General features: G+C 39.1%; 1 protein-coding gene and 1 long non-coding RNA gene across 6 annotated transcripts in view; one reads left to right on the forward strand and one right to left on the reverse strand.

Moving 5' to 3' along the window:
• Positions 1–23,073, reverse strand: part of LOC113084081 (serine/threonine-protein kinase PAK 3) — a 302,344-nt gene that overhangs the window by 56,123 nt on the left and 223,148 nt on the right. For 4 of the 5 annotated variants that reach the window (XM_026254774.1, XM_026254769.1, XM_026254767.1 and 1 more), the window contains one exon: positions 22,769–22,965. In XM_026254774.1, coding sequence (XP_026110559.1) covers positions 22,769–22,965 — 197 coding nt within the window. The remainder of the gene's footprint in view (positions 1–22,768; positions 22,966–23,073) is intronic. The other variant, XM_026254770.1, reaches the window with a different exon arrangement.
• Positions 11,619–18,090, forward strand: LOC113084300 (uncharacterized). Its single transcript, XR_003283668.1, has 3 exons — positions 11,619–11,652; positions 14,185–14,331; positions 14,460–18,090. It is a non-coding gene; the product is annotated as an uncharacterized LOC113084300 (long non-coding RNA).

Below are 23,073 nucleotides of genomic sequence, written 5' to 3' on the forward strand. Positions count from 1 at the left end.
GGTATTAAACTGGCCCCGGGGCTAAATTATGAAAGACCGTATTAGTAAGATCTGACGCTATCGGTTCTGCTTTCGGTACTGGAACAAGGGGAAAAAAATAGTATACTATGTATTTTTGCCTAATAATGTTATCGTGCACATCTTATCTCACCAAACATGTCTAATGTGCGATTATATTAAGACGTTTGTCTGTGAGATCTGCGAGATCTCTCATGCGCGCCGCGGAGGCTGTCTGTCAGTCACACACACACACATACACACCACAACGAGCCCGGCGCACGCACACGCATTAACGTAAACTCCTGCTTAATAATAAAGAGTAACGATGGCGAAGAGATGTGCTTAATGTTATCGTGCACATTTTATCTCACCAAACATTTCTAATGTGCGATAATATTAAGATGCTGGTCTGTGCGATCTGCGATTTATAAAAATAATAAAACCTATATTTCCCTCAAGACTAGTCATGTTTTTGTGGTTGTTTTAATTTAAACATGTCTGCTTATATTTTAGCCAATTTATTTTCAATAAACTAAAACAAAAATAATAATAATAAAAAGGAAAACGAATACAGCTTGTTATCAGAATGTAATCCGGTGAAAAAGTCATGACAAAACATTTTTAAGGTTGTCTACTTTAACTTATAGAAATAATTTAAACAATTTAATGCGTTTTTATACTAGTTTAAATCTGAATTTTTAATACTATTAAACGGAATTTAAAATCTCGTGGAATTTTAAGTTTAAACGGGTGAAAATGCCACATTGAATATTAAATATAGCCTATATAACAGAAGACCTTGATTACATGTTATCATGAAACTAACAAAATAATTAGGTTTTTTTTTTTTTTTTTTTTATTAACAATTCATGTACAAAACGGGACAGCAACCTTTATATAAAACACTTTTACGTCATCCACAATTGAGCAACGTGAGAATAAGGTATTGCGCAAGAGCGCACAAGTGAATGTGAAGATAATTTTTAGGGGGTAGAAGGATTTTTTATTCTCAAATTTTAATATGCAATGAAAAAAAATGGGATAAACACGAAATAAGTAAATTAAATAAATTGATATACAGTATATCCACTAGCTTACCTGTTGGGTTTACCTCTCTCATTATAGACACATACAAATGTTTCCATTTTCGTGATGTTGCGTATTTGTAGCTAAACTATTATTTATTAGGTAAAATAGGCTTTGTGGTTCAAGTGTGTTTCAGTATCGACGGAAAAATATTATAAAGAGCAAAAATATGCCACAGTAGACCGCTGCTCATGCTGAACTGCGCTGTTTACCATGAATATGTGCGCGTGAGGCACTTGCGCATAAAACAGCAGAAATATACCATACTCAATTTTTGCTCACACAGTTAAGGCATATTGGAGACAGTTTGAAAAATCAAGAACAATAGCAGTTAATAAGAATTATTGCTGTTAGTGCGGTCTTAACGCTGGACCATTCTCATTTTGTTCCTCATATGGAACTTGAAGGATTTTATTTATTTATTTTGCTAAGAGCAAACCAGAATGAAAATATATATATTTTTTAATCTGTGTGTGTGTGTACACACACAGATTATAACATTTTATATTTTAATTCTGGTTTGTTTATATATATATATATATATATATATATATATATATATATATATATATATATATATATATATATATATATATATATATATATATATATATATATTAGGGGTGTAACGATACGCGTATTCGTATTGAACCGTTCTGTACGAGGCTTTCGGTTCGGTACGCATTATGTAGTACCGAACGGTTTGTTGGACTAATTAATTATATTTGGAAAATAAAAAAAGTGTAAGAAATATAATGTTATGCGTTCAACAAGGTAGCGCAATAACCCAAACGATGTAACAGGCAATGCCCCTGACACCCCCGAAGAAAAAAAAAAAAAAACACCAACTTATATGTTTATGTTAGGCTACTCAGTCAGGCGCTCGCTCACTCAGTACGCACTGAGACCAGAAGATCCTCCAATAACCAACAGGTCTGGTGTTTGGGTGCACTTTGGATTCCCTGTAAACTATAATTATGATTGCAAGAGAGTGGTGGATAAAAAAAACAATGGTCGCATCTGCTACATGAAAATAGGGTACACCAGAGGGAATACAAAAAAACAAAAACAAAAAAAAAAACAGCGGGAATACTTAAAACATGTCAACTCATTTACGCCGACATCACCTTAGTGTGTCAGTATCTGGGAAAAGATGAAAAAAAGGAGAAACATACACGCAACAAACTATCCCCGCAGCATTTAGACAGACATTTCCAACGGATTCAAACAGGGCAAAAGACATCACTGCGGCGATTGGTACATTTACGTTACATTTATGTTATAGCCGCGGATATGAGACCTTGCTATTTACCATTCATTCTATCATCACCATTATAGTTTACAGGGAATCCAAAGTGCACCCAAACACCAGACCTGTTGGTTATTGGAAGATCTTCTGTTTCTGGTTTGTTACACGCATTGGCCATTTTGCAACAAGCCTTCAGCGCATACTGAGTGAGCGAGCGCATTACTCTGTAGTGGAAAACGCAGGTTTTAAGAACATGCATTCACGAGCCCATTTCAGCCAGACCGTAATTCCTGCTTTGTTCCAAAAAACATAAGCCCTATAGAGAACCAATTGAGTAAAAACACACTCAATATAAAGAGTTATAGAGTTCCATATAAAAAGTTACATCTTTGTATTTGTTCATAACTACTACAACAATATAACATTTTCTTTTTTTTTTTTTTCTTTTTTTTTATAAGGAGCTGTTTTTGTTTTATACAATATGCTGCTAAGAAAACACCATAGACGATGGGTAAACAATAGCTCCATCAGTTCAATGTAAAAAAAAAAATAAAAAAACTGTTAGTTTTAATAAATATATTTTTTTTTAATTAAGGAAATTTGTCTGCTAATTTTTTTTCTTTTTGCTGTATCTAAAACGTACCGAACCTTACCGAACCGTGACACCAGTGTATCGTATTGAACCAAACCGTGAATTTTGTGAACCGTTACACCCTAATATATATATATATATATATATATATATATATATATATATATATATATATATATATATATATATATATATATATATATATATATATATATATATATATATATATATATATACTATAGTAATGACTGTTTAATGACAATAGCATGCAGTAAGACTTTCTTTTACATTTTTACTGTAGCCTAAGACTATCCCACTTTTTTTAAATTAACTCTTACTTTAAATTGTATAATTGTTTTTAAGGATGTTAAAATGTTATAATATAATGCTATTGATGTGTCACGTGTCCTTTCATCTTAGTTTACAAACCGTCATTTTATTATTACAGTCAGTTCAAATTTCGTCCATTTGCGCCACCTGGCAGTAGTTAAGCAAATTATTTTATCATGCAACTGAATTCAGTTAATGCGTGGCGGTAAAGCCCATTTAGCTTGTCAACCTACTGTATAATACACAAACTTTTTGTGTGTTTGTGATGCAAGAAAAGGTGAATCAGCCAAACAGGTGTCGCACTTCACCATCTAACTGGGGACCGAAGTCATTTTATTTAACAAATTAATTCTTCACTGTTACATGTATTCACCTGCAATTGTTAAATAAAAGAGCTCTTTCTGCTTGATTTAACCCATAAAATGATTTATTTATTTATGTATTTATTTTTTGGAGTAAACTGAAGTGTGTAAGTTTGGTTCAGTGATGTTAAATAATATTTTTCACTTGAACAAAATCAGTTAATTTAGATATGTCCATGTTTAGGTGACTGTTTTATTCAAAACTGCATGGCCATTTCTACACAGGCTAAACTGCACAATGCTAAACATACACAGCAACAGATCTGTGCATGTAGTAGTGATTTCACTAAACTAAAGCACACTAGTCCCCTGTTAGATGGTGAAGTACGATGTGGTTGACGTTACATTTTACTATATTTAACGTTCTCACCATCTCTGAATGCAATGGCAATATTGATAAACACTAAAACACCAGCTCTTGACATCAAAAATATAATATAAAAATATTTTGGTGTAAAATAATAAAACCCTATTAATAGTAGGATTCTGAAGTAATGGCTAATCAACCAAACAGGCATCACAATTCAACATCTAACTAGGGACCAAAGTAATTTTAACAAATTTACTATTCTGTGTGTATTTCCACATTGCTTAAACTGTACACACATTCTCAACTCATCACATATGTGACCCTGGGCCACAAAAGCAGTCTTAAGTCACTGGGGTACAATTTTAACAATAGCCAAAAAAACACTGAATGGTCAAAATTTTACATTTTTCTTTAATGCCAAAAATCATTAGGTTATTATGTAAAGATCATGTTCCATTAATATATTTTGTAAATTCCCTACTGTAAATAAAATCCTGAGATTGCTAGAAATGCAGCATTTACAATGAATTACGATGCAAATAAGTGCTGATGGCCACTTATAAAGATGGTAGTAACACAAATGCACCATATAGTGAATAATCCACTCTCTCTATTCATATAGTCGCGTTCACTTTGATAGCCGTGATCATGCAGTAATAGCGAGCTGATTTGGGCTGATTTGCACTCAAACAGATGGTAATCATGCAGATACATTCACATTCAACATAAAACACACTCTCATATATAAAAACTGTTGAAAAATAAAATCCATCAGCTGAAAGGTGTGTCAGAGTGCGTCACGAGGGAGCTGAAAATTATTTTGCTCTATGAATACAGCCGTTTCATTCATAGAATACAGCTGAATTTCACCATGACAGAGCTTGAGATAAGACATGAGAACCGATGCCATTTCACAATCAAGACTGACATAATAACTTTCCCTGTCAACAGTGTGTGTTGATTCAAAGGTTTCTTATTAAAATCAAATAAATACTCTGCACATGGAAAAACTGCATTAAAGGGGCAAACTGTGTGTTAAAAATGTATGCCAAGGGCTCCTGACCAAGAGTCAATGTGTGACGAGTCAAGGAATAAGAAAGTGTAAAGAATCCCCAATTCGATGGTGGAGTGTGACACCTGTTTGGTTGCCTTAACATTTAGCAATGTTTCACATTCTGATTATCTCTGAAACAACAATGTTGATAATAATATTATTATTATTATTATATAAAAATAAATGAATAAATAAATATAGTAAAAATATAAAGTAATATACTACCCATATTAGTCAAAAAAATGTATAAAGACAAATACTGTGTGTATAACTCACATTTCATTATTATGTAAAAAAAAAAATGGCTAAACAGAATTAGACTTTTATGAATAAACACTATAAACACAGTAAGCTTTTGATGCAAGAAATAGCAAATCCACCAAACAGACATCACACTTCACCATCAAACTGGTCCCCAAAGTAATTTTAACAAATTAACTTTTGTGTGTCTATTTCCACACTGCTTAAATATTTGATTATATATATATATATATATATATATATATATATATATATATATATATATATATATATATATATATATATATATGTTTGTGTGTGTGTGTGTGTGTGTGTGTGTGTACACATACATATGCACAATTTAAATTTATATAGTATCTGTCCTGCAGTATTAAGCATTAGGGTGAAATAATACTGCTTATAATTCAGATATTATTTTGCCTCTCTGTAATCGGATCCTCCTGGATGTTAAAAAACAGGTATGGTTTAAGAGTTTAGAAGATTTTAGGACAGGGCCTAAAACTAACTTTTTGCCACACCTGCCAAAAATAAAAAAAAATTATTGGCCATGAACTTTTTTTTGTTGCAAAAACAGGCAGTTGTTACTACTACAGTCATGACCAAAAATATAGACACCCTTGGTAAATATGATCAAAGAAGGCTGTGAAAAACTGACTAACAGAGTCAGTCAATTTTAGATTTTTTATCTGTTGGTATTTGATAGAATCAAAGATGCCATGTGTCTAAACAAGATTTCCAGGACCTCCAGCAGAAATATAGGCCTACAACGTCAAAAACACATCAGTATATTTCATTGTACACATGGGGTACTTTTTATCCCTCTTTTCACCAAACCCATCTTGATTTTTGATTTTTCAAAGGAAACCCTGATTTTTCTTGAAACCCTCCTAAATAATATGTGGTGATGTATTTGCTGTTTGACAATTTTTTTTAAGGTTTTCTGACCCCGAGACTCAACTATTTTCTGCAATTCTCTAGCTGTGGTCCTTGGAGAGTGTTTAGCCACTCAAACTGACCTCCTCACCATGCATTAGGATGATATAGACACATGTCCTCTTCCAGGCAGTTTAGTAACATTTTCTGTTGATTGGAAATTCTTAATTATTGCTCTGATGGTGAAAATGAGAATTTTCACTGCTCTAGCTCTTTTCTTATAGCCACTTCACTAATTTGTGAAGCTCAATTATCTTTTGTTGCACATCAGAAATATATTCTTTGGTTTTTCTCATTGTGATGGATGATTAAGGGCATTTGGGCTTTGTTTCCCACCATTTATATTTCTGTGAAAAAGGAACCAATGGCTGGATAATTTCATGTTCATAATCACCCTGGAGTTCTCAAAATTGTGAATAGGAGTTATTTTACTCATAAGAATTCCTAGGGGTGTCCTTAATAGTGTCCAATGTGTGTTAGAGAAAAAACATTTATTTCATAATGATATTTGCCCCCATTTTAAATTCTTATCCAATGAAAGGTTAGATTTTTGTGAATTGTTTTAAATAAAAGATCAAAAGGATTAACAATGCAGATTAATTTTCACAGCCTTCTTTGATCATATTTAACAAGGGTGTCCATATTTTTTGGCATGACTGTAGCAGGTCAGTATCTCTTCAACAGGTGGGATAACGTTTACCTTTGAATGTTGACATAACTAGTATGCTAGAATCTGTGATTGCGGGACGGATAATTTTTTATTTATTTTTTTCAAGCTGGAGTGCAGTATAAACTTTGCACTCAATCACAGCAGTGCCTAATATATCGACCTCTACTCTTAAGGAAATGGGCTGCTGGTCATCAGCTGCTTACGAAAGCTATATCAGTCCTAATTGTAGAGATATCGTTAAAGGCCAAAAGTTAATGAATTCTTTAATGTATTGAAAGCACAATTGAATGGTGACCAGGTGGTGATGGAAATAATACATATGAATCTGGCATAACTTTTGTCTCCATATTTAATAACTGCTATAGCATTTCTAAATCTGGCAGCCAATTATCTTAGACTTAACTAAAAAACATAATAATAAAATAATAAATAATAAAAATAACATTTCTTGCCTAGTAGTGCAAGTGTGGCAAGCCCACATATCCAGTAAACTGGCTCTCAGGGCCACAGCACCAGTCATGGCAGATAGATCTGCAGGGTTGAGGGATTATATGTTAAGCAGCCCAGAGCCTGCTTTGTTGGGGGGATCTTCCTTAGTAAAAGCAAGTCTTGCAGCAGCAGGAGCAGTGTAGCAGATCTAGTCGGCCAAGACCAAACACATGCTTTTCTAATTTTAACACTACAGCTTTTTAAATCCTTTCCGAGAGTTGTCATGACTGAAATGAGTAGTTCAGCCATGAAACTCTATTGGCGCTCAAATTGCTTCATTCAAAATCACGTTCCCAGCCAATCAGGTTCTAATCATAATTAACGTGTGCCTATAAACCAGAGCAGAACCTGATTTTACCAAGTGAGACATGTTCCTGGGACAACATCGTTGTTGACCCTGGAACAACATTGTGATTAACCAATCAGATTTGAAGAACCAGTTTATAGATTTTGTGAAGTTTATGCTTAAAATCAGTGTTTGGTGCTTTTAAATCAGTGTCATTCATCTATCATTTCCTCTGATTTTAGGGATTACTCATGGTTAAGGTTAGGTTTAGGTGTAGGGATATGGTTAAGAATATATTTTTGGAGTAAAATGTTGTTCCAGGGTCAACAAAATATGTTGACCTAGGAACACATCGAACTTAAACCAGACACGTTCCATGCTCACCACACATACGCGAAATGCGTATCCTCTTACTAGCCCACCACCTCCCCAGCACCTCCTGTCTAGATCTGCTACAGGAGTATCTTCTTCAAAGTTTTGTTTTGTTAAATGTATGATACTTTAATTTCCTTGGCCCGGAATGAGCGTCTGGATGTAAAGTCTTGGTTTGGAGGTTCGGTGGTGTAGGAGTCGTGATCACATTCTTCCGGTTTTGAAGAGTGATGAATTCCAAAGGTGTCCTGACTCGATAGTGATTAGGAGTTTCTTCCCAGCGGAAAGTGACAAGAGCTAAAAGAGACATCAGCTGAGGTCCTAAGATCTTTGGTGAATGGAAATTCAAGGGACGAGGCCTAGTTTTAGCAGAAGAAAAAGAAAAGAGGTCGAATAGACGAGGCAGAACTGTGTGTGGGCCTTTTTAAAGTCTGAGATGGTTCACGTCTCTTAGGAAGGGCTTGTCCAATGAGAAAGGCTGTAATTCCAAGCGGGAGTTTGGAAATATTGGGGAGTTATACAACACTTTGTGCAAAAGCCTGGTAATTTGCATATGTAACTGGATCAGAAGTTGATAAACAAACTAGTAAGGATTCTTAGAAGACATATATATTGCATAGGTATCAGCATATAATATACACTCTTGTTTAGATCATCAGAAGATGAATTCATAGATACTAAACATGGTAAGATTACATATAGGTAAAATTACATGAATGAGCAGTTCTATCACAAGTATGCATAAAACAGTATAAGAAAAAGACAATATACAAGAACAGTAACAACATACACAATGGCCTGATAAATATGTGTGTTCTTTGAAAGAAAGGTTTTTCTATGAATTAATTAGAGAAGAGTCCATTTTAATAGCAGTAAATTTCAGAGAGAACTCTCCACACAGTCTCAGGCCATAAAAGTTATCTGGTCTGGCTGAGGTGTCGTGGTTGCCATGGTAACCATGGGTCTAGTGTCATTCACAGACATCCTGGCACCTAGTATGTTTATTGGCTGAGGGTTCTATGATCATATGTTGATCTAATGAATAATTGAATTGATTCGTCCAATAGACAACAGCGTCAAAAGTGTAGAACATTGGACATGCACCTGTCATTCACGGCTGGGAGACAGTGGTGGCTCTCTGGCTGTTGGTGCCTCCAGGAGTTGTTGTGGTGCCATGGTGGATGCTGCCAGGTGGTACTCTGTGGTGATGTAGGTTGTAGCAAGGTGTGGGTCCTTGAACCTATGGAGCAGGTGTCAAGGCTGTGTCACCTACCATGCTGAAGTGAGTTGGTCTAGGTAAGATGTTTGTTTGTCGATGTTGTTAGCCAGTAGGCTATCTGTGGTACCCGCAATGTGGAACAGTCAGGTAATACTCTCACTGGTGAAAGTGCAGGTGGTTCCAGGGGTCGCAGGGAATTGCTATGGAGATTCTGCAGTGTAATCTGATGTTTGCGGTGTGTTGCTTTGCTCTTGTGGTGGCACTGACTTGAGCTTGCCTGAGTTGGGTTGATAGAAGTTTCGCTGTTGGGCATGTGGACCTGTTGCTCCATCCAATGTTGTCTGGCTGCTTCTGGAGTGATGACTGGTTTTAATGGATGGTCATACTTTGGAGCGGTCTGATGCTGTGTTGCATCAGGTAATGAGTCATAAGTTTGTACTTCCCAGTACTCCTCAGTTGATTTTTGTTCAAAGAGCTCTTATGCTAGTGTCAGCAGCTCCGGTAACTCTGAAGTAGACATGTCCAGCTGTCCTTGTGTAGCCTCTGTTCAGCACCTGTGTGAAGGGTGTGGAGGAGGATGTTGTGGTGGACTGCTGTCAGACATACCGTGGTGTTTGCAGGATGAGGATGCTTTTATCCTTGGTTGCTTCCAGTGGTTGGCCTGGTACCTGGGTCTATTGCCATGGTGATGGCTCTGTCCTCCGCTGGCTAATTTCTTTCTGCAGAAGGATCTTGCTGTCATGGTTTGCAGATCCGTTTGCTCATTGTGTGTCGCTGCTCTGATTGGCCATCAGCATCAGCTGCTGCTGACGAGCAATCAGATCAGCGACAGGCTCGTATTGTTTCTGTGGTAAACAGATCACGGATACCGGTTGAGCAGTTCAGGCCTTGGTAGCGCAGGTCTCAGATCTCACCACCCAGATACAACAGCTGAGAGTCGAGCCTGTCCACTTGCCCACTGTGGCCACACCATCCGCCGTTTCACACACCAGCCAACCTACCAGCAACACGGAACCCCTACTGTCACCGCCTGCTGCCTATTTGGGTGAGCCCAAACTCTGTGGCGCATTTCTGACTCAATGTTCACTGTTCTTCGCTCTGCAGTGCTCATCATTTCCCACGGAGGAATCCAAGGTTGCACTCGTCATCACACTGCTATCAGGTAGAGCGGCGCTGTGGGGAACAGCAGTATGGGAGCAGCGACTTCAGTATCTAGAGTCGTTTCAAGCTTTCAGTAGTGAAATTTAGGAAGGTGTTCGATCAGGCTGTGTCTGGCAGAGATGCGGCCAGGGTACTGACGGATCTACAACAACACAACAGGTCGGTGGCAGACGACTCCATCAAGTTCCGGACGCTGGCAATGGAGTGCAGCTGGAACGGTGAGGCACAGTGGGACATGTTTCTGCATGGGTTGGATGACCGTATCCAAGACGAGATATACACTCTGGACTTACTGACTGCATTGGATGGATTGATTGACTTGGCCATCCGAATGGATGCTAGGTTGCGACGTCGTGATGGTCTGCGACTCAGAGATCGGGTTCCAGACATGGAGGCTCATCCCCCCTTTCCTCCTTGCGATACGGTCAGTACCGCATTCGATCCCGAACCCATGCAGGTAGGCAGAGCTCGCCTTTTCAAGGAGGAGAAGGAGTGCAGAAGAGTGCAGGGCCTGTGTTTGCATTGTGGAGCAGCAGGTTATTTCGCAATTAAATGCCCGGTAAAAGTAAGGGTCCATCAGAAGCAGTGAGGTTACTGACGGATGGCATCAGTAGCGGTTTTAGGCACGGGCGAACCGGGCAGCCGCCCGGGGTGTCATTTTTTCGTGACACATTGGGGGCGGCAGCACGAGCAGATAAATAAAAAATCCTCTGTGTCGCGAAGCGGTTTTTCATCATTTATATCATTTCACTGTGTGTCGAATTGGCAAATTGGCGCTCCCTGCAGCTGCCGGCGCCCCTGCTTGCTGAAAATGTACACTCACTGAAAATGCACACAGAAGCTTTGTGTTGTGAGAGAAGTGTAAGGGGGTGGGGCCAGAGGCGCGTGCGACATTTCACCTCTGGGTCTCTCTCAAATGGAACGGACGGGGCGGGGGTGGACGGGGGATCCACACTAGTAATATAATTAATAATAGACTATAAAATCAGTCACACACCTCGACTTTCTTCCAAATAACACACATTTCATTCATTATGTTATAATACAGGCCTATAGTTCCTGCAAATGAAACTAGGTATAACAAAACGATTATGCAGTCATCAAGGTGAATTGGTTTAGTCTTGACTTCTGGTCGTGAGTGACAGTTGGGGGGATGGGAAATCTGTTGAATGTCGAGTGCCAAATAAACAGAGATGGAGAAGAAAAGATCAGAGCTATCAGGTGCCCAATTTCGAAAAAAAAGAAAAGAAGAAGAGGAGAAACCAGCAAAAGATAAAGGTATGCAACTATTGTCTCTGTATGATTACAGTATCCATTTCATGAATGAAGGGCTAATAATTAGTGGGTATAACTCTTTGTTAGCCTTTTTGCTATGATGCTTGCTATGCTTATACAACAATAATTTGGTTTCAACTCAATGACAAGATCTAATTTATAATATTGTGCTTTGCAATAAAACTGTTACAAGTTCAGTTATCATTTCCATCATTTTTTTAACGTTAGGCGCCCTGTAAATAACCAACGGCATTTTCAAATCTGTAGGTTAAAGATGAACATTTGCTATTTATTTGCTACACAGTATGCTAAGTATAGTTTCCTAAGTATAGTTTTACAAGTCATAACTAAAAGTGTGTCATGCGTATAATTTGAGGCAGTAACCTAATGGCTAATGGTACCTCCATGAAAGTTAGATTAATATACAAATTTTGGTTGAAAAATATCCTGAAACCCAAAAAGTTTTTGGTGATTAAAAAATAAAATCCCATTGTTTTTGCCTATACATATAATTTAAAGTCATTTTATTTTTTAAACAACTGAGTCCCAGTGACCATAGCATAACATGAATAAAATGTAATTTCTCTCTCTCTCTCTCTCTCTTTCTTTCTATATATATATATATATATATACAGTATTGTTCAAAATAATAGCAGTACAATGTGACTAACCAGAATAATCAAGGTTTTTCGTATATTTTTTTATTGCTAGGTGGCAAACAAGTTACCAGTAGGTTCAGTAGATTCTCAGAAAACAAATGAGACCCAGCATTCATGATATGCACGCTCTTAAGGCTGTGCAATTGGGCAATTAGTTGAATTAGTTGAAAGGGGTGTGTTCAAAAAAATAGCAGTGTGGTATTCAATCACTGAGGTCATCAATTTTGTGAAGAAACAGGTGTGAATCAGGTGGCCCCTATTTAAGGATGAAGCCAACACTTGTTGAACATGCATTTGAAAGCTGAGGAAAATGGGTTGTTCAAGACATTGTTCAGAAGAACAGCGTACTTTGATTAAAAAGTTGATTAGAGAGGGGAAAACCTATAAAGAGGTGCAAAAAATGATAGGCTGTTCAGCTAAAATGATCTCCAATGCCTTAAAATGGAGAGCAAAACCAGAGAGACGTGGAAGAAAACGGAAGACAACCATCAAAATTGATAGAAGAATAACCAGAATGGTAAAGGCTCAGCCAATGATCACCTCCAGGATGATCAAAGACAGTCTGGAGTTACCTGTAAGTACTGTGACAGTTAGAAGACGTCTGTGTGAAGCTAATCTATTTTCAAGAATCCCCCGCAAAGTCCCTCTGTTAAAAAAAAGGCATGTGCAGAAGAGGTTACAATTTGCCAAAGAACACATCAACTGGCCTAAAGAGAAATGGAGGAACATTTTGTGGACTGATGAGAGTAAAATTGTTCTTTTTGGGTCCAAGGGCCACAGGCAGTTTGTGAGACGACCCCCAAACTCTGAATTCAAGCCACAGTACACAGTGAAGACAGTGAAGCATGGAGGTGCAAGCATCATGATATGGGCATGTTTCTCCTACTATGGTGTTGGGCCTATTTATCGCATACCAGGGATCATGGATCAGTTTGCATATGTTAAAATACTTGAAGAGGTCATGTTGCCCTATGCTGAAGAGGACATGCCCTTGAAATGGTTGTTTCAACAAGACAATGACCCAAAACACACTAGTAAACGGGCAAAGTCTTGGTTCTAAACCAACAAAATTAATGTTATGGAGTGGCCAGCCCAATCTCCAGACCTTAATCCAATTGAGAACTTGTGGGGTGATATCAAAAATGCTGTTTCTGAAGCAAAACCAAGAAATGTGAATGAATTGTGGAATGTTGTTAAAGAATCATGGAGTGGAATAACAGCTGAGAGGTGCCACAAGTTGGTTGACTCCATGCCACACAGATGTCAAGCAGTTTTAAAAAACTGTGGTCATACAACTAAATATTAGTTTAGTGATTCACAGGATTGCTAAATCCCAGAAAAAAAAAAATGTTTGTACAAAATAGTTTTGAGTTTGTACAGTCAAAGGTAGACACTGCTATTTTTTTGAACACACCCCTTTCAACTAATTGCCCAATTGCACAGCCTTAAGAGCGTGCATATCATGAATGCTGAGTCTTGTTTGTTTTCTGACAATCTACTGAACCTACTGGTAACTTGTTTGCCACGTAGCAATAAAAAATATACTAAAAACCTTGATTATTCTGGTTAGTCAGATTGTACTGCTATTATTTTGAACAATACTGTATATATATATATTTTTTTTTTTACTATTTGTTTCTATGCTCTAAACAATGTGATGACATGGCGGGAAAAATGAAATAAATAAATTTTTTTTTGTTTTTTTTTTCGGGTCTAGGAGGATATAGCGTGTAATGACAGACATTTAGTGTGTACGAGCATGTTTATGTAACCCTTCTATTATGTTTTGAGTCAATTTGACCCCAGGCTGTTTTAGCATTATAAAACATTATCCTATGGTCTTTTGATTTCAAATGCAATTCAATTTCAATTTCAGGGGCACTTCTAAAATATTTTGGAGCATCCTCTACCACTGGTCAGGATGAGCCAACCACCTCCTCCGCTACACATATGTCTCCACAAATATCTGATATTGAGGATGAAGACCTCTTTTCCTCTACTTCTCCCCAGCATGAGCTTTCAGGTGTGCATATCGTTTGTGTGTGGGTGGGGGGGGTGGGGGGGGGGGTAAATTTCTTATAATTTATGAGTAGGACTGTGTTTTTTCACTGCTGTGTGTTTTGAGTAATATGCCAATATGCTATCTGATAGAAATGCCTGGAGCTGAGTCCCCACTGAGCCCCACTGGTGAGGATGAGCCTCTGTCAACCGACCCTGCTAACTGGCCCTCACATCTGACTGACAGGATTCAGACTGAGCGGGTTCACAGAGGACCAAGTAAGGTGCCACCTGGCTTTGTTTTCCGTAGGAATGAGAGTGATGGGAGAAGTTGCCACCACTAATATTTTAAGAAGACATTAGTAAGTGGTGAAAAGATGGCAAGAAGTTGGCTGATTTATTCAATTAAGAAAAACAGCCTCTTTTGCTTCTGCTGCAAATTGTTTTCCAAGAGGGACATCAATTTAACAAGTGCAGGAATGGCAAATTGGAAACATGCAAGCAATGATCTCACATCACATGAAAACAGTACAGAACACCTCAATTGCATGAAAGCATGGAAGGAACTGTCAGTGAGGTTAAAAAGTGGGACAACTAACGTTTTTTCAATAATTTGCACCCCAGATATAAGCCACACAGAACAGTTGTCAGTGGTCATTAGAGTGGTGTCACTGATGGAGAAGCCCCATATCAGGGAACATTTTATGGGATTTTTGGAGGCAGAGGAGTCCACAGGCCAGCACTTGGAATCCATAATCCTGACGAGACTTGAGGAGTTGGGAATTCCTTTTGAAGACTGCAGAGGACAGTCATATGACAACGGGGCAAACATGAAAGGCAAAAATAAGGGAGTTCAAGCCAGACTCTTAGAAAAGAATCCCCGAGTTCTGTTTGTGCCATGTGGGGCACATACATTGAATTTAGTTGTGTGTGATGCTGCTAAGGGATCTGTTGATGGTTTAAGTTACTTTGGTGTCCTGCAAAAGCTGTACAAATTATTTTCAGCCTCCACCCAAAGATGGGCCATACTAAAGAACCATGTGAGCATCACCTTAAAGATGTGGGCAGAAACAAGGTGGGAGAGCAAGGTCAAGAGCGTCGAGCCCATGAGGTACCAGGGAGCTGTCGTGAGAGAGGCTTTAATTGAGGTGAGAGACCACAATTGTTGCTCTCTGCTTTTGTTACTTTTTATATATCTGATTGTATATATTTTTGGCATATTAATATAGTGCATATTTATTTAAGTTCTGATAACTTGTACTCATATTTTGTGTAGAATGGTGTTCATTGTGCTTTGGCAATGTTGGAGGTGGAAATTGTGCACCTTAAAAAGTGTGTTTGCTGTTTAAATGGCAATAGTTATAAATGATAATTATAAATAATAATAATTCACTTAAGTCTGGCTTTCTAATGAAGGATTTGTGCAATTGAGAAATTACCACGTATGTTGTTATAATAAAATATAACTGTTTGTGCAGAACTTGCTATTTTTTGTGTGTGTGTGGGGGGGGGGGGATGGTCTCGCCCAGGGTGTATTTCAATGCAGAACCGCCACTGGATGTCATTTCCCTATGCGAATCCTCCCGCGAATCAACGCTTCTCCCAGTGAGACTGCAGTGGGCCACCTCTCATTATCAGTGCGAGGCTTTGATGGACTCTGGGGCGGAGGGAAGTTTCATGGATCAAGGCTTGGTCCACCGACTCGGGATCCCCCTCATTTCCATCAAGCCTCCCATCACTGTCAATGCTCTGGGTGGTCAGCTTCTGTCCTCGATCAGTCTCGTCACGTCTGGCAAGCATGTGGAGGAGATTTGGTTCCTCCTCATTGACTCTGCTGGTGCTCCAGTGGTCTTGGGGCACCCCTGGCTCACACTACATAACCCTCACATAAACTGGCAGCATGTCTTGGAGTGAGAATTGTCATGCATCTTGTTTGGTGTCTGCTTGTTCTTCTGTGTCTCGTTCTGTGTTGCAGGAGAAGCAGACGGATCTGTCTAACGTGCCCGAGGGGTACTTCGACCTGAGGGAAGTGTTCAGTAAGTCCCGGGCTGCTTCTCTTCCTCCGCATCGTCCCTATGACTGTGCCATAGAGTTATTGCCAGGTACATCTCCCCCTAAGAGCGGGCTATACTCACTTTCCGCACCGGAGAGGAAGGCCATGGAGAAATATATTTCTGATTCTCTAGCAGCCAAACTCATGGAGGGGTGTGATTCTTCTTTGTGGGTAAGAAGGATGGTACCCTGCATCCTTGTATTGACTATCAAGGGCTGAACAACATCACGATAAAAAACACCTATCCCTTGCCGTTGAGGTCTTCAGCTTTCGAGAGACTGCAGGGAGCCTCTTTATTCACAAAGTTAGACCTTCGGAATGCTATCATTTGATGCACATCAGGGAGGGAGATGAGTGGAAGACCGCTTTTAACAACCCCAGGAGGCACCGTGAATACTTAGTCATGCCTTTCGGCCTGTCCAACTCCCCTGTGGTCTTCCAGGCACTAGTTAATGACGTGCTGAGAGACATGGTCGATCAATTTCTATATGTTTACCTGGATGACATATTGATATTTTCTTTGTCTCTCCAGGAACACGTTCAGCATGTCAGGCGAGTGCTTGAGAGGCTGTTAGAGAATGGGCTTTTCGTCAAGGTGGAGAAATGCATTTTTCATGCACAGTCTGTTTTCGTCATTTATCGTGTCATCCGAGGGGATGCGCATGGATCCCGACAAGATTCAGGCAGTGGTAAATTGGCCAACTCCAGATTCCCATAAGGCCCTGCAGAGGTTTCTGGGCTTTGCCAATTTTTACCAGCCTTTTATTCACAATTACATGTCATTGTTTCAAGGTGGCTTGTAATCCAGGAGTAAGTCTTACTATTTCTCTTATTGAGCAACGGTTCTGGTGGCAATCTATTGCTCGTGACACTCGTCAATTTGTATTGGCTTGCTCAGTCTTTGCTAGTTGTAAGAGTTCCACCCGATCCCCAGTGGGGCTCCTTCAGCCGTTGTTAGTTCCTTCGAGACCCTGGTCACACATTGCGCTAGATTTCGTCACAGGCCTGCCTGCCTCCCAGGGTAACACGGTAGTTTTAACCGTGGTGAATAGGTTCTCGAAGGCTACTCATTTCATCCCTCGGCCCAAATTAACTTCTGCCAGAGAAACAGCGGTTGCTGTCATTGACCACGGTTTTCGTATTCATGTCCTCCGGATGGACGTGGTCTCTGACAGGGGTCCCCAGTTTATATTCAAATTTTGGAGAGCGTTTTGTTGATTGTTGGGGGCGAGTGTTAGTCTTTCCTCGGGTTTTCCATCCCCAGAGTAACGGTCAGATGGAGAGGGCCAACCAAGAGTTGGAACGAGGGTTGCAATGTTTGGTGTCAAAGAAGTTCAAGTTGAAGTTTCAGTTTTATTGTCATATGCATATTCATACAGAGTACCACAGCAATGAAATACAATATGCCTTAGCACTCTCTCAGCACCAGTCAATAAATAAGATAATAAAAAAACAAAAACAAACATACTATGAGAAGAGACTATGTGCCAGATGACTAACATCCTGTATAATTCACAATGCCTTCCCAGTACTACGTTTCCAATAAATATCCTGTAGTGATTCCAGTGGAACCCCAATAATTTTTGATGCAGTTTTAACCAACTTTGTCAGAAGATTCAATTCACTTGAAGTAGCCCTTCCAAACCACACTGTAATATTACCTGTCAGTATACTCTCAATTGTACAACGGTAACAAATAAAAAAAAAATATTTAAAGACATACCATATTTCTTAAGACACCTCAAGAAGTAAATCCTCTGGTGTGCCTTCTTAATGGCACAGGTGATGTGGATGACCAAGACCATGAAAGGGAGTCTGAAATATGAATGCCTAAAAACTTAAAAGTATTAACAATTTCAACTGCAGAGTTATTGATGTAGACGGGTGTATGTGTGGGTTTATTTCTTCTAAAATCTATGATAACCTCCTTAGTTTTCCCCACATTCAGGGACAGATTATTTCTTGGGCACCACATGATCAAATTACTCACCTCATCCCTATAGGGAGTTTCATTATTGCTGTCAATAAGTCCTACCATTGAGTATCGTCTGCAAATTTCACAATACTATTTTTGGGATACTTTGCAATACAGTCATAAGTATACAGACTATATAATAAAGGACTAAGACAGCAACCTTGAGGTGCTCTGGTATTTAACACTATTGGGGCTGAACTCCAGACTATCCGTCCTCTTGGAGCCAGCAGATCTCTTGGGTTGAGTACGCGCATAACTCATTACCAGTGTTGCCCAGTCTTATCTCCATTTGAGTGTAGTTTAGGGTACCAGCCACCTATTTTTCCCAGTTTGGAATCTGAAGTCACGGTCCCCTCTGCTCATGAATTCGTCCAGAGGTGCAGAGACATATGGAGAACAGCCAGGGTGACTCTTCTCCAGGTGGGGTTACGCACCAAGGCCCAGGCCGATTGCCACCGGTCGAAGCCTCCCGTCTATATTGTTGGTCAAAAAGTGTGGCTTTCATCTACTGATATTCCTCTCTGCTCCGTTTGTAGAAAATTAGCTCCCAAATTTATTGGCCCATTTACCGTCACCAAGATCCTTAGTCCGGTGTCGGTCCGCCTTAAACTTCCTCCGGTATACCGGAGAATTCATTCCGTGTTCCATGTTTCCAAAATTAAGCCCCTCATTCGTTCTGCTATTAATTTGCCTACCCCAGTTCCCCCACCACCGCGAATCATAGATGGCTTATTCGGTTAGTCCTATTCTGGACTCAAGGTGGAGGGGATGCGGATTCCAATACTTGGTGGAGAGGAATTGGGTTCCTGCCCGGGACATATTGGATCGCTCCCTTATCGATGACTACAATCGACAGGTAGGACCCTCTTAGAGCGTCAGGTGATGCTCTTAGGGGTTGGGGTAATGTCACAGTTTGCAGATCCGTTTGCTCATTCTGTGTCACTGCTCTGATTGGCCATCAGCGTAAGCTGCTGCTGATGAGCAATCAGATCAGCGACAGGTGCGTCTTGTTTCTGTGGGCCTACTTATAGTCCTGAGTTTGTATTGTGTCAGATCGTTTGTTATTGTTCTTGTTCCTGTACTGACACTTGCATTATGGCACTGCTGAGCACTTGGTGCCTGCTTTGGATTCTGGGATGTGTAGTTCAGAATCAGTGTGGTCTTACAAACACCTTTAGTGAAGGCCTTGTGCTGGTTAAAGGCCTTCTGTGTCAGGTTAAAGTCTGATATAGCTTAGTGCATGTGTGGAGTAGGATGTTGTGGTGGACTGCTGTTGGACATACCGTGGTGTTTGTTCTGTGTCAGGTCACGCAGTTGTTAAATAGGCATTGTGCGGCAGGCCATAATGCCTAAATGGTGACTTAGAATAGGATGGTTTCGGAAGTTTCGGAGGAAATGCTATTGAAGCTGTTGTCCTCCTCCATGCCAGGGTAATTGTGAGCCTTAAGCTTGTCAAAGTCTGTGATAGTAATCATAAGGAGCTTCATGACGGCCCTGTTCGATGGCTTGGGCAGTGATCAATCCGTGTTCAGACTCTGGGTCTGAGAATTCTTTTATGATGGCTTGTTTAAGCTGCTGGCAGTCCGATGGAATGTGTCCTGGCTGTCGAAACAGGAAGCATTGCACTTCCGGGTTAGAGGTGATCCAGAGAAGATAAGAAGAGTGCAGAAGAGTTTATCTTGGTGTTTAACACTGGTCCAAAACTGCAGGAAAAAGTCAATCTCTCTTAAGTGAGTGTGGACATCATGTTCTCCTGCAAGTTCTGGTGTGAATGCAGGGATGTTTCTGGCCATTTGGTTGAGGTATCTGAGTTTAATTGCTGTTTCAGGGCTTGTCTGAATAAATCCCTTTCCTTCTGCCCCTGCAGAGATTTTCTGGAAGCTGACTTGTGAAATGTCAAACAGAAGGCTTTTTCTCCCACCTTTGTATCTGTGTACAGGGTTGAGGGGATTTGAAATGTTGGCTGTGTGACGTGCAACAGGGTGCCCTTTATTTGAGTCCATGCACAGTCTGTAGGACTTTTTCAGTTCTCTCTGAACCATGTCAAGCTCTTCTTTAATGTTGCAGATTTGCTGAGTCAGGGTTTGGACTTAAGTTCAAAGGCCTCAGCTTTGGTGTCACACTCATTAAGTTCCACATATGCTGTTTTTAACAATGACTTTGTGTGAAACAGTTCTCTTTTTAAGTCCTGTCTGATGGCTTTTTCCGGCTCCAGTGTCAAGCAGCTATTAGCGCCTCCTGAAGACTGGCGATTTCCTTTTGTTGCACCATCCTGCAAGGTTCTTTGCATCTGGTCTGTGCTTTCTCTCGTTGAGCAGGTGTTAATTTCCTGTAGAACTATGTGACTTGCAAGTTCAGTTAATTTACTTCCTGTCTGAGGCCCTGTGAGGCTGTGGGCAAGGGTGAGGATGATGTTGGTCAGATACTGGTTCTTGTGGTTCCAGCAAACCCATTGTTTCATCACAATTTCACCATCAAGTTAGGCACATCAACCATAACTCCTTCAAAAACAGCCAGAAACCTTGGACTTATGATTGATGATCAGCTAAATTTCTCAGACCACATTTCTAAAACTGTCCAGTCTTGCAGATTTGCTTTATTCAACATTAATAAGATCAGGCCCTTTCTTTTGCACATGCTGCACAACTCCTTGTTCAAGTTCTTGTTCTTTCTAGGCTGGACTATTGCAAAGCTCTCTTGGAAGGACTTCCAGCCAGTTCTATTAAACCTTTACAATTAATCCAGAAAGCGGGCGCAAGATTTCAAATGTGTAATGAGCCAGGTTTTTTCTCAATTTTTGTCACCGATGGAGTTTTGGTTTCTTGCTACAGTTGCTTTTGGCTTGATTAGTTGGGGACACTTAATAATAATATATATATATATATATATATATATATATATATATATATATATATATATATATATATATATATATATATATATGCAGCTTTTCCATTTTGCATTTATTTGTACTTTTACTTTCAATACGTATGTCCATTTAAGAATTAAAATATACTTTTCGTACTTAAGTACAATAAATATCACATACTTTAAGACTTTTACTAAAATAATGTTCTAAATTATTTTACTATTTTTACTGTAATTAAATTACAGTAACGTATTACTTTTTGCTGTAACGCAGTAGTCTAAGGCATTACTAATCAATTTTCAGTAATATTTTACTTGGTACATGTTCAGTAACCCTTGTGTTACAACACACTTTTGGCCCAATTTTTTTTTTGGTTCAAAGAAAAGGAAAAAACTGCAAGACCACAAGAGATTAGCAAAATAAAAAAATAATACAGTTGTACCATGAGGATACTGGCATGACGTGGCATGACTCTGTCCTGCTCGCATTGTTCAGTGGAAAAGCGGCTTATGTGAATGGCATAAGACTGTACATTTGCGAGATGGATTTATGCGAATCCTATCATTTTACAATTGCACATGGCATTAGAGTTTACTTATAGTCCTGTTGTGTCTAATATCAATAGACCCAATCAATTCACAGATATTTCCAGATAATCGCTTTACTTCTACCATACTTTTAACAGACTTGGATTGTTTGTGATTCTGGCTGTCATCCTTTCTTGCATTGTCTTGAGTCTTTACTTTGCCAATTATAAACTAAATATTGTTAGTAGCCTGGACAGCCCACAGCCATTATGCTACATCAGTATGCCCTCTACTGGATGAAAAATGCCCTGCAGTACATTTTGTCAATTTATAATGTTAAGTTCTACTGGTTGTACTTTATTTTACAGTACGTGTACTAACATGTACTTATAGTGTACTTACAGTGTATTTATCTAAGAAAGTTCTGGTAACACAAGGCAACTACATGGGGAAGGGTTAGGTTTAGGGGTAGGTTCAGGGTTAGTACCTAGTTATTACATAGTTATTGTAATTACTATAATATTTACATAGTATGTACATGAGGAACAGGACTGTAAAATAAAGTGCTACCATTCTACTTCTGTAGTTATTTTTGTGAAAGTAAATCAAAAGTAATACAGGAGTAATGTAACGCATTACAATTCTGAAACAGTAATATTGTAAGGTACGAAATCACTTTTAGGGTGTACTCACACTAGGCACGGTTGCCATGAAACGGGCCCGAGTACGATTGTATAAAAGTTTCTACATTCAATCCAAGTAACAATGTAGCACACATTAACGTTATTTCTCCCAGTTTTATTTAAACTGATTAAATGGTTTACCCTTTAGGTCTTCAACAGGCAATCACCAATTCTTAAATCAATGCATATGTGTGCCCAACTCAGATGCTGTACTACTTACTTATCATAGAAAGACTATGACTATGACTAGCTACTAAAGACTATGACAGCGTCAATTTTATTTTAATGCCTTTAGGATTTTTTTTTTCTTAACAAGATATATGATATTTCTTTATAAAGCTCTGCAAAGTCTTACCCTAAGTGGGTTCTCATTCAGATATGGTGGCTCTCCCTCCACCATTTCAATTGCCATGATACCCAAGGACCAGATATCTACTTTTGGGCCATAGGCTTTCCGGGTTACGACTTCTGGAGCCATCCAGTAGGGTGTGCCCACCATGGTGCTACGCTTGTTCTGCTCAGGTGTGATCTGAGCACAGAACCCAAAATCCGCTTTAGAAAAAGAGAGAAGGTTAAGATTTTGATCTTTTATGGATAACAGGACATTTCTAAAGAAAATCTGAATTTTAATAAAAGTAATACAAATAAAATAAAAGGCAG

Source organism: Carassius auratus, chromosome 5 (assembly GCF_003368295.1).
Source record: "Carassius auratus strain Wakin chromosome 5, ASM336829v1, whole genome shotgun sequence".
Taxonomy (NCBI): Eukaryota; Metazoa; Chordata; class Actinopteri; order Cypriniformes; family Cyprinidae; genus Carassius; species Carassius auratus.